The 15,232-nt window shown below is 36.2% G+C and overlaps 1 protein-coding gene across 3 annotated transcripts; it reads left to right on the top strand.

Annotated features, from left to right (window-relative positions):
• Positions 1-505: 505 nt before the first annotated feature.
• LOC118033186 (protein kinase and PP2C-like domain-containing protein) lies at positions 506-6,355 on the top strand. 3 transcript variants are annotated; one of them, XM_035038080.1, is made up of 12 exons: positions 506-830; positions 937-1,054; positions 1,263-1,429; positions 1,645-1,712; positions 1,813-2,036; positions 2,690-2,741; positions 3,312-3,858; positions 4,266-4,335; positions 4,428-4,647; positions 4,741-4,845; positions 5,462-5,557; positions 5,901-6,355. In XM_035038080.1, the coding sequence occupies exons 1-12, from the start codon at positions 716-718 to the stop codon at positions 6,093-6,095; spliced, it is 1,977 nt and encodes a 658-aa protein (XP_034893971.1). In that variant the 5' UTR covers positions 506-715; the 3' UTR covers positions 6,096-6,355. The 3 variants fall into 3 exon arrangements, 2 of the variants coding, with proteins under 2 accessions (XP_034893971.1, XP_073261156.1); XR_004684796.2 differs by lacking the exon at positions 5,901-6,355 and having other exon boundaries at positions 4,428-4,642; XM_073405055.1 differs by lacking the exon at positions 1,263-1,429.
• The last annotated feature ends 8,877 nt before the right edge of the window (positions 6,356-15,232 follow it).

The following is a 15,232-nucleotide window of genomic DNA, read 5'->3' as shown; positions in this document are numbered from 1 at the left end:
CAAATAAAAAATACTTTGAAAAGCATTATCTATCACATTTCTCAATATTTTTTTATTAAATTGATTAGATCAATCTCAAATTAATATTTATGAGACATGTCCCAAGTTTGATTTTAGATAAAGTTTAATAAGCATGGTGAAATTTGTAGGAAAAAAAAAAGATTTGAAGAATTTTTTTGTTAGGTGTTGTTTATATATCAATTTTTGTGCATTCAAGTTGGAATTAAATGGTTTATGGAATTTTTAATTAAGATGCCTGATTTAAGATTTCAACATATTTATGTCATTGATTTTTTTTTTTTTGACAAGTGATATGTTTTAATTCGGATTGATGATATTCAAAGAAAAATATTTTAAGTTCTTACTCTATGTAAATGCAATGTATTTTTTAAAGTGTTTATGACATTTAAAATAGTATATATATATACTATTTAAATATGATATTTTTATTAAAAGTATAACATATGCTTTTATATATATATCACTACACTTGAGGACATGCAAACGGAAAACGGCCAGGAAAGGAAACTTCCTCCAAAGAAGAGATTGAGGGGAAAAAAAATATATATTAACCGCTAAGCTAACTGGTGTGGTGTGGTGCTCACTTCACTTTTGTCTAAAAAACCCACAGATCCCTACTTTTATCGGTTGTTCCCCTCTTCGAAAGAGAAGCATAGAGAGAAGAGAAAGGGGGCAAGAAAATAAATATAACGTGATGGGGCTAGAAAATGTGGAGCCAAATTCCTGCATAAGAGGATGCTGTACTAGCAATTCAATCCCCCTTCACCTCCCTCCTTCTTCCTACACCCTCCTCTCTCCAATTGCCAAAGGTATGTAAAACACTCTTCAAATTCTCTGACAGTTCGAGTCTTTTTAAGTTTTTGAATGTGGGTTTTCTTTCTTTCGGTGATTGATGTTTTCTTTTTGTGTGTGTAGGGGCTGAGAGTGTGGTTTATGGAGCTGTTTTGGATGGGAGAAAAGTTGCTGTTAAAAAACCAATCTTGTCTACTTCTGAGGACATTGATAAGTTCCATAAGGAGCTTCAACTCCTATGGTATCTATGCCTTTAACTTGTTTTTGTTAATGGGGATATGTGGTTTGCAATAATTTTTTATTTTAATGGGTTCTTTTGAAACTCAAATCCCATTGCAATTTGTAGTTGGAAACAAAAGAAGGGATTTTGTTGCATTAACATATTGGGTTATGTTTATTCTATTTTTTTATTTTTTTTTCTTCCTATTGGTTTTTGTGGAATAATGAAGCAAGCTAGATCATCCTGGAATTGCCAAGCTGGTTGCAGCTCATGCAAAGCCTCCAAATTATATGTTCTTTTTTGAATTCTATGAATCTGGTAATCTTTCTGAGAAATTACATGTGGAAGAATGGAGTCCAAATATGGATCAGGTGCTCATGATCACAGTCCAGCTGGGTATGGCTTGTTTTAACTTGAAAAGTTTATCTTTTATATTTTTTTCTTCAAGATTAAAATTTTTAAAGTCATGTTCTGTGGTGGTGTTGGATGCAACTGAATTATTTCACTAAATTGTATATTTTTATTGATTTGGTTAATTAGAAGATTTTTTTGTAAGGACATTATAGGGTGATGTTACGTTGTTTTTCTTTTTCACTGTTTTCTTCTTCCAGCAAAGGCTTTGCAATATCTGCATAACCACGAGATTGTACATAGGGATGTGAAACCAGCAAATATTCTTGTAATTATCTTCCATAAGCTTCTAGTCAATCCATGGTTTTCTTTTTGGTATTGGAAATTGTTGAAACACAATTTTGAGATTTTTTTTCCATATGATGCAGCTTGATGAAAACCTTTGTCCACACTTAGCAGATTTTGGTTTGGCAGAATACCAGAAAAATCTTAAGGGAGTTTCTCTTGAGAACTGGAGATCATCCGGAAAGCCAACTGGTGGTTTCCATAAAAAGAATATGGTTGGCACACTCATTTATATGGCTCCAGAAATATTGAGGAAGGAGATACATACTGAAAAATCAGATGTCTATAGTTTCGGAATATCCATCAAGTAAGACTTTCAGAATGTTTCTAACTTGCAAAGCTTCTGTTATATTTAGCCAGGAGAAGAATTTATTCGCATGTTTTTACTTGAGCATTTAAATTGTAATTGGGTAGTTCAAATGAGAAGTTTTTGGAAGCCTACATAGTTTCTTAAATACTCAGGCCATTGATTATGATTCAATTAAATAATTTTTAACCTTGGCCGAGCAATGGAAAGACAAATCCTCTTGTGGTCTCTATATTGACACATGGTAAATTGTCTATGTAGTTCCTTGATCAGCCATGTACCTGTTGCTGCGACAAGAAGTGATACAATATGTTTTGCAATTAATTTTACCCATGAATAGTTATTGAAGGATTCATAAAGAAAATTTGGCCTAAACAGTAGAATGAGAAAAAAAAAAGTCTTATAATGAGTCAGGCTTTGCTAGTTGAGAGTGTTAAGAGCTAGATATATCAGTTTAGGTGGAGCTTGATTAGTTATGCTGCTTTACATGCTTAGACTGAAGTCCTTACCTATTCATTAAGTAAGGTTTATATTCCTTGTTTTTTTTCTCATATACCCAGGCACGCTTTTTATTCTCTTTAAGTCGCATATTAAAATTATTCATATGGTTTTCTCCCCTATGGAAAAGAAAACTCATTTCTATTCTATTGCAGTGAGCTTCTTACTGGTGTCGTCCCATATACTGATCTCCGTGCAGAAGCTCAGGTCAGTCTTTCTTTTGTTTGGTTTGTTATTTATATCCTCTTTCATTTTCATTTTTGTTTTGTATTTCCTGAACTATAGCCATCTGTTTTGAGTTTCTCTTGTGTTCTGATGCAAACCATTTTTTTGCTATGTTATCTATCTAGTTGGTAGCTTCTCTGATTTCTAGTTCATTTGATGTTTTTTGTCTGCTGCTATTTACTGGTGTCCTGTAATAGGAACAATTGATAACCAGAATAACTTCCTAACATCTAAATGTATGTGTTAGCTAGAAAGAAGTTCTTAATCTGTTTATTAAAACATGCACATACTAAATGTCACATCTTTTGTTCCATTGATTTATTTACATTGTTTGATAAAGTATGCACATACAGTCATATCTAAAACACACGTGGAGCAGATCATAAAAGTTCTAGTTATGTGATTAGGCTGAGCCAGTTTGCAGAATTTGAGAACGCAAAGTTCTGTTTATTACATTCTTGTGGACACTCAAAACTATGTCTGGCATGTTCTGCTTTCCACTTAACATGAATAATTAGATTTTTTTGGTTTTGGTTCCATAAATGCTGGCAGGCCCACACTGTACTGGAGATGAACTATACTGAACAGCAACTTACAGCATCTGTGGTGTCTGGTAAATTACGACCTGCTCTTGCTGGTCTGGGTTCAGGTGCTTCAGCAAGCATACTTACATTAATACAGAGATGTTGGGATGACAATCCTCAAAATAGACCTTCTTTTACTGATATAATATTGGAAGTTGATCCAATCTTGGAGAGCAGAAAGAAATCAATTGGAAAAGATTTTTCCCTTGACAAATATTCTATTTCACATGGAGATCAGCCAGCAGATAGTGCCAAGAATCTTACAACGTACCAGGAGATTATTAACTGGTCCACTCAGGGAGAAATTCTATCAAAGGCTCCTCCTGCAGTAGATTCCAGTTTAAGAATTTGGCTTGATTGTTCAAATGTTGGTTTGGCTTATCGTCCAATACTTTCATGGGGATCCTTTGCCACATGCGGTAAAAGGGAGACTATGGAAGATACCCACTTCCTTATGCCCCAAATGTGCAACGAAAAGGATATTCATGCTTTTGGTATCTTTGATGGTCATAGAGGTATGCTCACTTTCAATAGAAATCATACTATGGCCGTGAATTTGAGGAAGAATAAATTCAAATCACCTTTAGAGCATAGCAGTCAACTAATCACCACATTTCTAAGACATTAGTAGGTTAAAATCATTCTTCCTCAGTCCAAGCCCTCTACATTAATTTGTAGCACTTCAATTTTTGTTTTCTTTTTTTGAAAGTACAACAAAATACTCTCTTAATTTCAGGGGGCTATCTGTTTTATCTCTTAAGTTCAGGTTTTTTTTTTTAAAAAAAAAAAGAAAGAAAAAAATAAAAAAAATCACTTTCTTTGTTTAGGAGAACATTCAAAAATTCATTTCGTTTTATTTTTATTTTTTCAATTTTTTTTTCTTGTTTCAATTAATAATACATGTTTACCGGTTCATCTTCAGGTGCAGCAGCTGCTGAGTTTTCAGCTCGAGCATTACCTGGATTTCTGCACAATACTGGTTCTGCCAGCAGGTAGCAACTTTTGGATGGTTTCTCCTTTCAAAAACATTTTAAACCACAATAGGCCCGTTCTTAAAGTAATTAAACCCTTTACATGAGTGCAGCCCCAGAAATGCATTAGTTGAAGCATTTGTTAGTACAGATGCTGCATTCAGAAATGAACTGGATACTCATCGTAAATCTAGGAGAGTTGTTCAGAAAGACTGGCATCCTGGCTGCACTGCCATTGTTGCTTTAATAGTTACAAACAAGCTTTTTGTTGCAAATGCTGGTGATTGCAAGACAATTTTATGCCGGGCTGGCAAAGCCTTTCCTCTAAGTAAGGTCAGCTGCATTCATTTACACAAACTGTTATTCAGTTCCGTGGCTTGTTGTGAGTTTTTTTTTTCTGAAACTGGTTAGACTTTGAAAAATCAGGATCATGTCGCAAGCTGTATTGAGGAGAGGGAGCGTGTGCTTAGTGCTGGGGGACAAGTAAAATGGCAAATTGATACTTGGAGGGTTGGACAGGCTGCACTCCAGGCAAGTAGTGTTTGTTTCTAAACAAGTCCTTTATTTATATGATTCATATCCAGATAGCTGCATGTTTAATTGAAGGCTGAGTGATGAACCTTGGATCAACTTACAAACTAGAATTTAGAGAAGAAGTCATTTAATTGGAAAAATATTCCCATTATATATCAGCATTTATGTATGATTTAAATCCAATATTTTACTGGAAGAAACATTTTAAACCCAAATGCATCTGAAACAGATCTTGATTGCATGTGTCAATGTATCCCTGGAGATGCTATAAAAATATTATAGTAGGTTACCCATTTATATATCTGATGCATATCAGGTGAACACTTCGATTGGACCCATGCCCAGTAATTGCTTCTGATTTCAAATATTGGCCTTCAGACTGACATTTATAATTGTATCTTCTCAAAATATATTTAGGCTTCGGGTCTATTTTAGGTTTCAAATCCGAGAAAAAATTAATCTTGGTTTTGTGAATCTTTTGCTCTCCTACTATGTTTCATCTTTGTTAACTGGGGAAGTTTTACAAACAGTGACTGGGAAATGTTTATAGCCATTCTTCCTCCACCACCATCTCTCCTGTTAGAGAGTTCAATTAATTAATTTCTTTTAACAGGTCACTCGATCCATCGGTGATGATGATCTGAAGCCTGCTGTAACTGCAGAGCCTGAGATAACCGAAACTGTACTGTCAGCGGAAGATGAATTCCTGGTAAGGACCCCTGCTTTGACTAGTTCTTGCTATGGCAAGCAGTTTCATGTGCACTGAGTTCCTTATTGCTTCAGCTTTCTTTCTAGAGGGGAACAGTGTGGTTCTAAAAGAAAAAGTCAGTGCTGGAAAATGGATATGCTGCCTTGTTATAACTGCTTCCCATTGTTTATTGACACCTTTTATATGCTTTTGTCGTTGTATTGATCGGAATGAGTTTGATTAAAAAAGAATGGCATACGCAATGATCTGTTGGTAAATGTTAGAACTGCCAAAATGATTACAAATGAACACATTTTCTGATGTTCCATTGGATGTAAATGAAAGCAATGTTTTCAATTTCTAGGTGATGGGCAGCGATGGGCTTTGGGATGTCATGAGTAGTGCAGATGTCATAAGCATAATCAAAGACACCGTCAAAGAACCTGGTATGTGCTCCAAGAGATTGGCAACAGAAGCTGCAGAACGAGGCAGCAAAGACAACATCACGGTCATTGTTGTCTTCCTGCGCCCAGTATCGACAGCTGAGAGAATTTATTAGGCAAATTGAAAATTGTCGATCACAAATGGATGATGTCGAGACCTAAACAAGATGATGTATGCTTTTACTCGGTCGTCACTGCTTCATGTAGTTTATTCATTCGTTTGTATGGTAATAAATTAGTGTATTAACTTATTTTCGTGAAGGCTTGCAATTATAATTTGTAAGCATGGATCATTGATTGCTAATCACCTGTACAACAGCGGGCGATTGGCAAATTTAAATTTAAACTCCAAGCCCCATCTCCTGATTTTGGATAATATTGTGTGAGTCGTCAGTGATTCAAAGCTGATGATCGGATCCTCACTGGGAATCTGAAAAACATATTCTGATTGATAATTCGCCAACTCATCATCCTCACCCGCAATAATTCCTATAACGTGATCATCACTGAATCTTGCAAGCACCATCAGTTGATTTTCGCAAATCATTGGTTCTTGAATGAAGTTTAATTGCTGATGATCAGGCTCCACTTGCAAGGCAGGTTCAATGTTGACAATTACCGTCTCATCGTATAAAATATCTTCAGTAGCTTGAACTCCATTCTCTATTTGAACAATGGCTGCCTCAAGCTCCGTCTCCTGATTTTGAGTAATCATTGGTTCTTGAATGAAGTAAGCTTGGTCAGACTCCAATTGCACCACAGGTTCAATGTTGTCGAATTATATTTCTTTATCAAAAGAATCTTCAGTAGAGAAACCTCCATCATCTTCCATTGCAGCAGCAGCCTCAAGCCATATCTCCTCTGATCTTCAGTAATCTGCTGCGTTTCTTGAGATTATGACAGTTTAGACCCTGAGTCGACTGATTGCCAATATCCCAAGCTCTATTTTCTAAATATTATCGAAAGTATCTTCAGTAGATCGACCTCCGTCCATTGAAACCGTTGCAGCCTCAAGCCACATGTCCTGATTATGGATGATCTGCTGGGGTTCTTGAGCTGGTGGCCTTATAGATTCAGAGTTGATCACTGTAAGAGTGGTAATGCTTTGAATGATCTTTGAATAAATTCTCATCTTCAGCAACTTCAAGAACTTTGCATTCATTTTGCATTGTGCAACACAAGAATAGGGTTATGATCTTGATCAATGAGAAAGAAGTGCGGCAAGTTAGCTTAAAAAGAAAGATTGTTTTTTAATATGATGCTACGGGTTTTTTGCTTGATAAGGAGAGATCAGCCGCATTTATATAGGCAAGTAATCAATTAGGAAAACCAAATCCATTTTGGAATAAAAGAAAGGGTTGACATAAACATGCCTATATCTGAAGATAAAACAGCAATAGATTTCTTGTTTTCTTTTTCTTTTTTTGTATGGACTTGAAATATTAAGAACTTCTGTCAACTAATTTTTTCTAAAGGGCTCATCGTAGCAAGCTTCACATAAAAGCAGAACCTAGAAACTAAAATGTCCTTTGGCACAAGAGTTGGTATTGGATTTATTTTTATTTTTAGTAGAAGTCAGTTGAGAATTCAACTAATAATCGAAGGTTATTTCACATATAAAAAGATGGGGTTTAAACAAATTTCTCATGAACTGTATAATTAAGCCAAAATTAGCAGATTATGCGAGCAAAACTGTCCTGTAACCTCTAAAAATGATCTAACAGAATCCTGAGGGGTGTAGTTAACAACTAATTATGTCCTGGGTTTACTCTCCAGAAGATATTAGTTCGAGTCCCACAAATCTCAGGGTCACTGGAAACTTACATAATTGTTAATTTCAGGACCCGTGAGATTAGTGAAGGTGCATACAAGCTGCCTCTAACACCCACGTTTATCTTAAAAAAAAAATTGGTCTAACAGAGAGCACCTGCACATAGCATAACATGCCTTTATTAACCGATCATACACAGTGAAAGAGAGATTGTTGAAGTATTCATGTATATCATCATTACAGATTGCAATGTGCTATTTTCCATCTTCAGAGCAAACAATCTGAGTAGAAGTGATTAGGGATCATCTGAACCTCATTTTCTTGAACGAGTTCTCCGGAACTCCTTGCAACAACATCTTAGGAAACGTCTCGAACCAATAGTTGGTGGGATAGTTGTCACCTTCAACTTCATCAGACTTAGCGAACAATGAATCCGAATCCAAGCATTCGTTCAAGTCACTGCCGTAAACAGGCTGGACTGCACTCGCTGCAAGTACTCCATTAGCAGAAGCACCTTTAACACTGACCTTATCATTCCCTACTCTGACAGTGGGGATGAACTTTAATTGCGCAGGCTCCACTTTCAAGGCATGTTTAAGATTGATGTTTTCTGGTTCATTCTCAAAAGTACTTTCAGCAAGGCTAACTCCATTCCGGTTTTCAATAATGGCCGGTCGTTGAGTGTGCAAAACGAGGGGTTCATAGTTGCTGAACCGCTTTCGTCCTCTCTTCTTTGGATCCCCCTCAACCGACCTAAATTTCTCATTGACACTCCTGTCTCCACCTTTACTAATCTTTCCTTTAACCACCATAGCCTCCTGAGATGATGCAAAACTTGAACCAGGTTGAGAAACTAAATCCAACCCAGCTTGTGAAATCGCAGTTTTAACAGTTCCAAAATCATCTGACTTTGCAGAGATACACACTTCACAAGCAACCAACTTATTACTAATAGTTCTAGATCCAAGAATCACACCTTCAGCATTAATCGTTTTATCATCAATAAAAGGAGATAAAACAGTAGAAACTGACCTGTCAAGGTAACCCACTTCAAGATTATCAGCATTCAGAACCTTTATAGCAGGATTCTGATCATCAGGCTTTCTTGGATGAAGCACAAGTCGAACTGATTCACGCTCATTGAAGAATACTATACCATATCTGCGACTCACTATAATACTGGCCATAGCAAAACCAACATTGGAGGTTTCATTGAGGAGAACTTGTTGTGGTGGAGAATAATCACAATCATCGAAAGAAGAAGAATCGTCCCAATCATCAAGATTGTAAAGGCTCACTAGGTCTTCTTGAAATCCTTCTTCTTCCATTATAGAAAATGAAAGAACGATTGACCAGTTATTTTCTTGCTTCTTGTTTCTTTCCTTTGTCTATGAACGGAGAGAGGGAGGGATTTTTGGTGTTTGAGAATCTAAGCATGTATGAGGTTAGATAGTATATGCCGGTAATGCCGTTATATTGTTTGATCCACAAGGTAAAGGTATCTCTACTCACTAGTTACTCACATAACTCGGACAGGTCCTATGGATTTCTCCAGGTTAAAGGTTTGGCTGGTTCAACTAATAATTCAACTTGCCCAGATAACTGAAAAAATACTCTCTACAAACCAGGTAGCCAGCCCACTGTTAATTTAGAATGGCTAATACATGAGCCATTGAGAGAATCTGAGTGAACATCTTGTTAGATTAAATCTCTCACTTTTCTCCTTGAGGAGGAGGAATCCATGATGATTCACTATGCACTTTTGACTTGTTTATCCACATAAGAATATCATTTGATGATCTTAGTAAGTCTATCCCAGTATATATAGCAGAAGCTCTCACGGGAGTCTCATCACAACATTTCGCCCATGTTGCAACTCAATTGAGAAGTGAGTAATATATATCGTTCCAGCTGGTTTCCACCTCTTTGAAAATTAAATTATTGCGAGCATTCCAAAAAAACCAAACTATTTTAAAGAAAAAAAATCGGATTCGGTTTACATACCTTCCATGTAAATAATCAAAGTAGAAGCGATTAGGAATCATCTCAGCTTTAATTTTTTGGAAGAGACTTCTTTGGAATTCCTTGTAATAACATCTTATAAAAAGTCTCTGGGGATAATTGTCACCTTCTGTATCAGAAGATAATGGATCAGAAGCCAAGTTCAATCAATTCAGTTCCCACAACCGATTCTGCGCTCAGTACTAGTACTGCATTGTTAGAAGCACCTTCAACCGTGACCTTATGTTTACTTTCATTGATGATTACTCCAAAAGACTTGAGTTAACTTTCTTAAGCACAAACATGAAGTGTTATAAGAATTTTAAGCAATGGAAAATTATAAATGAGAAACAAAAGGAGAAAGTGGTGAAGTGGCTCAAGACAAACAATGATCTGGATTCTTATTCATAGAAGTTTGATGAGTTCTTTAAAGAAGAAGTGATGTTAGACACAAGATGGTTAGCCATACACCTCAACATAAGGAGTAGGGATGAACATGAATTTGTTAGAAAGAGAAAGATGCATGTTGTTGAATGCTGGATTGTTCAAGGATTTTTGGCCAGAGGCTATTTTCACAGGAATTCCCTTATCAGAACCATGCCACTTGCCACCAGTAGTATCAACCTCTCTATTCATGTTTTTAGCACCATTTACTTTTTTTTACATGTTGATGTGAAAAAATAGAGGCCATTATCATGTAACTTGTTGCCTCCAACTTCCCAGGGCTCTTCTTCATTAAAAAGATTGTAGTCCTGGGTAACAGTGGCTTCCTGGAATGATAAACCTCCATGGCTAGATAGAAGCCGATCAAATCTTGGTCAGCGGGGCGGAACTTGTTTCCGGGATGTAAGAGAGAAAGAGTAGTGTTTTGCATTGTTCAAGACAAGGAAATCGAGGGTTTTGAGCTTGAATGATCTAGAAAGAAAGTAGCTAGTGAGCAGGGAAAGAAACAAAGGTGAGTTAATATAATCTGCTGCCAGGGTTGCGTTATATATATAGACAAATTTATTAGTACGAGTGAAATCTGTTGTGGAATAAAATAAATTAACTAGATAAACATGATTATATCTATATTTATCTTAATTTTTTTTTTTAAAAAAATAGATATTATTGATCGGAAATTTATCATATTTTGTCCGTGAAGATTTTGTACTGCCTCAGATTTACTTCTAGGAAAAATTGGAAACGTTGTCTGTTTTTTTATTTTCTTTTATCAATTATGCAGTAAAACAGCATCACACCTTGCATTGTGCAACTTTCTGACGAACTAACGATCAAGGCAAATAAATCCTAACTGATATGCTAATTTCCATATTTAGAGTAAACAGTCAGAGTAGAATCGATTAGGAATCATCTCAATCTCATTTTCTTGCAGGGATTGCTCTGGAACTCCTTGCAACAGCATCTTAGGAAATGTCTCTGACCAATAATCGGTGGGATAGTCGTTACCTTCAAGTTCTTCAAAATCAGCAGATAACGGACGAGAAGCCAAGCCTTCGGTCAACTCAGTGTCCATAACTTCCCGGACGGCTTGCGCATCATGCCTTGCTGGGCCAAGGTGGATGAAAGTCAGTTTCTCAGGCTCAACTTGCACGGCAGGTCTATCAGTGATTCTTTCTGGTTTATTCATTGAAGTATGTGATGTAGGGAAAAATCCACGTTCAATAATCTTCGGTTCTTGAGTGTACAAAATGACAGGTTCCGAGTTGACTACGATTCTCCTACGCCTGTACACTTTCCCATCAACTCTACCTTGTTTGGCCACCATAGCCTGAGATGATGCAAGACTTGAACCAGGTTGAGAAAATAAAACCAGACCACCTTGCGAAATCGCAGTTTTAACAGTTTCAAAGACGTCTAACCTTGAAGAGATACGAATTTCACAAGGAAACCCGTCGCTACTAGCTCTAGGCACCACACCTTCAACATTAATCATTTTATTTTCAATCAAAGGATATAAAACAGTTGCAACTGACCTATTAATGTAACCCACATCAAGATAATCAGCATTCATAACCTTTATAGCAGCATTTTGATCATCAGGCTTTCTTGGTTCAAGTTCAAGTCGAACTGATTCACGGTCAGTGAAGAATAGTAAACGATATCTAAGACTCACTACAATACTGGCCATAACATAACCAACAATGGAGGTTCCATTGAGGAGGGTTTGTGGTGAAGAGGAAGAAGAATCTTTCCGAGCATCAAGATTGCAAAGGCTTCCCAGGTCTTCTTTAAATTCTTCTTCCATTAGAGAAAATGAAAGCTGTTTCTTTCTTTAGTCTTGAATGGATAGAAACTTGGGAAATATTGGAGTGCAAAAGCGGCGGGTTTGGGGAGAGAAAGTATAGAAGCTGGTTTCTCTTTAGTCTACTCACTAGTTACTAATCAAGATTGATGTAAAGGCTTATTTGGTCTTCTTGAAATTCTTCTTCTTCTTCCACTAGAGAAAATGAAAGAAAGATAGATCAGCTCTTTCTTGTTTCTTGTGACTTTCTTTAGGCTAGAGAGAGCGAGTGAGAGAGAGAGAGGCTTTTGTGGTGTTTGAGAATCTAAGTATATGCAGGTAGCGGGTAACAGGTAGTGGAAAAAGGGCAGGCTCGAGGAGGTCTCTTCTTCGTCTACTCACTAGCTAGTACTACTCACGGTTGATGAAAGACATTTGGCAATCCATTTATATATACCATAGACATGGGATATGCTTTGGAAACAGATCGCTCTCGAATTTACAAAGTACATCGCTGGATGAACTCTGCCAGCAGATAGAGTTCCTGAGTTTGTTTTTCCTCTTCTTGCTTCTTATGTAAACCATTTGAATGATCGACAATATGCAATCAAAGGTTTGAAGATTTTTTTTTTAAAAAAAAAGTAGTTGAGAAGAAGACTTCGGAGTTCGGACCAGCTTTGCCAAGGTAACTCTGTATATGCTTTAATCAGGACAGATTCCATTGTAACTGTATAATAAATCCAACATTAGAACACTATCCAAGAAACATTACATTCCTGAAACCATTAAAATGGCTCTGCTAAAAACTGATAGAGCATTTTGAATTTTCTTCATCAAATCCCCTGTTTAATCTTTTTTTTCTACGAAGTATTATTTTTTTGATGCATGTGTGACCTAATCTTGGAGATTGATCGGAGAGAGTTGATAAACAACAATGGACTTGGTTGATGATGAAACTTATAATGATGTTGACCATGCAAGAACTGAAGATGAATTGAAAGAATGAGAGCACTTTTTAAGTAGTAAGTGTTAAAAAATCAATTCAACCTAAAAGTTTAAACTGTCGGATGAGGTTTCAAGATATAATTTATATTATTTTTTAACATATTCTCTTAAGTGAAAGTTTTTTGAGCTTGAAACTTGTATAGATCCACATTATTTTGTGCTTAATTTTATCAAATAAATAAGAATGGTGAAATTCGAACTCGTGACCGGTTGGTTATTAAAGCTCTGATATCATGTTAAAAAATTAATTCAACCCAAAAACTTAAATTATTAGATAAATTTTTAAAATATAATTTTTATTATTTTCTAATAATAATAATAAGTACTCGATGCAATTAACAAGCGAACCCAGCTGACTTCGATGCATTTAAGTCAGAAGATTACACTCCATTTCACTGGCTGACAATCCATAGATTCCTCTGAAGCAGATCGTATATGGCAAATAATTTGACACGGGTGGAAGCACAAAGCCGGTAAAGCAATCACAGAAAAGACATTAGATTAGCTGCAAGCTTAACCTAAATTGGCAATTTATTATTCTGATATAAAATCTAATGATATTTGTATTTTAAAACGGTTTACAAAGTCTTTTAGTACAGGCTAGAATAACTGATAGGTAATAATATCATAATCCTAAAATATAAAGGACAGTAACATAAAATCTAAAATAATATAAGAAATCCAGGAAATCAAAGAAAATTGGCAAAACATGACGTTCCAAGCCTAACTTCAGAAAATCTACGTGGGTTACTCAGAAAACTAGGCTTCATGAATTTCATGTAAATATTTGAGCTCAAATATGGTTTTTTTAGTCATTATACTTGACTAGCAAGATTAGTCATTTTCTTGGATATAACCTCATTCCATTAATCTATAAAAACATGTACTAGACTATATACATCGTTTATTTGAGGCGGATTCCTATTTAATTATAGCAGATCTTTATCCGACTACTTAGAATCTTTAGTTTCGATTAACTCAGCTATATCAAAAATAATGGTCCAAAAGAAAAGGAAGAAAAAAGACATTTCATAAAGATAAATTGATGTAGTATTGAAGTATTCAAGTATAACATCCTGGATATTGTATCATGAATACATGTAAGTTGTATTTTACTACACTTTTTTACTATTAAAAAATAATATAAATTATTTATTGGAATTTTAGATTTATTTTGACACTGACATGTTAATTATCCTTGGAAATAAACTCTAAACTCTATAGCAACTAATCATGTTCCTAATCTGAAAAGAAAAACGTGTCCATCATCACTAGTTCATTTTCTTTAAGTAGAACGGATTAGGAATCATCTCAACCTCATTTTCTTGAAGAGACTTCTCTGGAATTCCTTGCAACATCATCTTAAGAAAAGTCTCTGGCTAATAATTGGTGGGATAACTGTCACCTCCAATGTCAGCAGACAATGGATCAGAAGCCAAGTGTCATAGGGTTAAAATCCGTCAAGGTGTAGGCTAGCGAAGAGCATTGCTGAATAGTAGCTACGGGGTGGCAGCTCGTGTGACAGTAGTGAAAATCGGCTGCCGCACACAACAGCTAACGCAGTAGTTTGCTGGCGAGAGTTGAGACTTGGGCGAGGATTGTCCAAGGCTTGACGAAACAGTGCTGAGATGACACAATGGAACGGTGGGGAATTCGGCAGCACTAATAAGATCAGCAGTGTCGACAAAATCGGCAATTGAGGCTGATGATAACTTGGATAGCGAATGGTCAAAGGCATGCAAGACAATTACGCTGGCAGCATGTGTGTTGGCAGTGGGCAGTTGGCTTGTGGGAGAACATGCCAATACAGTTGCAGCAGTTCTAGGAGCAATTATCGACAGTTGCGGCAGTTTCTTATATGAGGAAGAAAGTGGCCAGAACATGGGATAATGGGTGCTCTAGTTGTACAGGAAATTAGAGGCAGTTTTAGATAGGCTGTAAAATGTGTAGCATGCAAAACGAAAATGGACATAGCACACAAGAAGGACTTTGTGTAATCCTTTAGTTGTGTTAATGAAAAGGTTGGGACTTGTTTCTTTAATCCGTTGTGTTGTTTATTCTGTTCATATTTATTAGTGTTATTCTGCTTGCTTGTGACATTGAAAGAGTGTGAGGATCTCTTGGATTTGTGGGACAAACTAGTCGTAAACAAAGCACGAGCAAATCAGTGAGGGAAAAGCTGAGTCTAGCGAAACTAGACTGCCATGCGAGGTCTGTTTTCGAGAGCGAAAAATTGACCCCATGACACCAAG

The sequence above is a fragment of the Populus alba genome, chromosome 16 (genome assembly GCF_005239225.2).
Source record: "Populus alba chromosome 16, ASM523922v2, whole genome shotgun sequence".
Lineage (NCBI taxonomy): Eukaryota > Viridiplantae > Streptophyta > Magnoliopsida > Malpighiales > Salicaceae > Populus > Populus alba.
Note: the sequence above shows the minus strand (reverse complement) of the source record. Positions and strands in the feature narration are given on the sequence as shown.